General features: G+C 57.3%; 1 protein-coding gene across 1 annotated transcript; it reads right to left on the reverse strand.

Moving 5' to 3' along the window:
- Positions 1-1,026: 1,026 nt before the first annotated feature.
- Positions 1,027-2,091, reverse strand: PAQR9 (progestin and adipoQ receptor family member IX). The gene has a single exon (XM_010568357.1). It carries the CDS (start codon positions 2,089-2,091, stop codon positions 1,027-1,029), a length of 1,065 nt encoding a protein of 354 aa, XP_010566659.1.
- Between the last annotated feature and the right edge of the window lie 17 nt (positions 2,092-2,108).

The raw sequence follows: 2,108 nt of genomic DNA on the forward strand, positions 1-2,108 counted from the left end.
CATGCATCAGTTACTCTCTTTACATCCACAGAACTCCCACCGAGCTTGGCAGGGGCTTATAGAAAGTCTGGCATCTGACTTTGACTCTAAAGGGCTGATTTGGGGGTGAATTACCAGGGAAGATAAAGGGGCCCCTTAACAGCAGATGTTCCCGACGTGCTGGGGGAAGAGCCATGCCATTATGCAGTGCCCTTCTTCTCCCCCCACCCCTGCTCCAAACTAGTCTGACCCCTTTCTGGTTCACTTATTTTACATATCCCTCTATTTTATTTTAGTATCCGAGTGGCTACACCAACCACTCGCTGTCTAATTAAAGCGTCTCCATCAACTGGTAATTCTGTAATAATTCACAGCTGGTTTTCCTCTCTCTGTTAAATCTATTGTTCCCTGGCTGAAAAGGCTGCAAGACCTTAGAAACTATAGATAGCTATTGATTTGTTTGCATTTAAAATCCAGTATGTGGCTGCAAAGGCCTGTTACAGTATCACAGAGGAAGATAAATGTCAGTGCATAATCTGCTAGGAAATTTCACAGAGGAGTTGATTAAAAGTCTATGAGTAATCATTGCACGAGTGTCTTCAGGTGTATATATATACACGTATATATTAGCTAATGAATATATAGCTAGATATATACACATATATGTATATACAGAGCTAGTTTAGACCTAATTGTTATGAAATTACTAAGTGGCATTCGCAGTTCATGCATTCTTCCTAGTTGCAGAGCTATATTTTTTCAGCTTATGCTCTAAGCAGCAACATACCAGTAAGTGTTTGCTTGCTTCCCCTGGTAACCTAGTAGTTTAAAGAGCACGAGCAGTTCCGCCATGGTCATTTTTTTCTGGCAACCCTCTGTGAAAGGGACCTGGCTCCTCCACAGGTGCTTTTCCCCCGGGTTTCACAGCATCTTCAGGACACGGTGGGGCCGGTCTGAGGGTCGCCAGTCTGAAGGTCATCGGCCCGAGGGTCTCCAGCCCAAGGGTCACTGGTACGGTGGTCGCTGTCCTACGGGTCGCTGGCCCAGCTAGTCCTGCTTGCAGAGGTCTGCGACGTTGAGGAACCTCCTGACGACCACGGCCAGGCAGAGCGTCAGGAGCAGCATATACCCCACGGTGCCCAGGTAGGTGGGGGCGGCCGGGGCTGCCTTGAGGAACTCGGCTAGCCCGTCCTCCACATAGTGCACCTGGTCGTAGATGCTCAGGAAGGTGAAGATGTGGAAAAGCTGGTGGCTGTGCCCCACGATGTCGAAGAGCCCCGGCTGGATCCGCTCGGGGATTTTGCTGATGTTGAAGAAGGCGGCCACCAGCAGCCAGCAGTAGCGCCGGTAGAAGTAGACGAAGAGCGTGGGGTTGCGGGTGCGGAGGTCAAAGAGGAGGCTCTCCAGCATGATGGGGCAGGCCATGCTCAGCGGCATGGCGAAGACGAAGGTGCGCACGGCGAAGGGGTAGGCGCAGCAGGCGGCGCGGCTGCGGCAGCAGGCGGCCGTGCAGCCCACGGCCAGCGCCAGGGCCACGGGCAGCACCAGGGCGCGGTAGGCCGCGATGGGCAGGCTGCAGTCCAGCTGCCAGCCCAGCCGCTGCTGCACGTAGCGGCTCATGGCGCCGGCGTCCAGCAGGCTCAGCCCCGGCAGCAGGTAGTAGGAGTAGGCCACGGTGCTGGCAAAGCCGTAGTAGCTGATGGAGGCGTAGTCCAGGTAGAAGAAGGCGGCGCGGAGGCGCGGGGAGAGGCAGCTGAAGAGGTGGGCCGTGCAGCTCATGGCGAAGGTGAGCAGCACCCCCGAGGCGTAGCACCAGAGGGGCAGCAGGGCCGGGTGGTGGAAGGGCACGTCCCCGGCGCCCCGCAGCAGCAGCAGCCGCCCGAAGCGGCTGAGGAAGAGCAGCAGCGGGATGAAGTGGGTCCAGAAGTTGAGGGTCTCGTTGGTGGGCTGCAGCACCGAGGCCAGGCACTCCTGCGCCGAGCAGTGCAGCCGCCGGTAGCCCGAGAGGATGAAGCACTCCACGAAGTCCTCGGGCACCTCGTCCCACCGCAGCAGGGCGGCCGGGCGAGGAGGCGGCGCCGCCTCCTCCTTCTCCCCCTCGCCCGCCGGCATGCTGCCGGGCCCGGGCC

Source organism: Haliaeetus leucocephalus, unplaced genomic scaffold (genome assembly GCF_000737465.1).
Source record: "Haliaeetus leucocephalus isolate CR32 unplaced genomic scaffold, Haliaeetus_leucocephalus-4.0 Scaffold240, whole genome shotgun sequence".
Taxonomy (NCBI): domain Eukaryota; kingdom Metazoa; phylum Chordata; class Aves; order Accipitriformes; family Accipitridae; genus Haliaeetus; species Haliaeetus leucocephalus.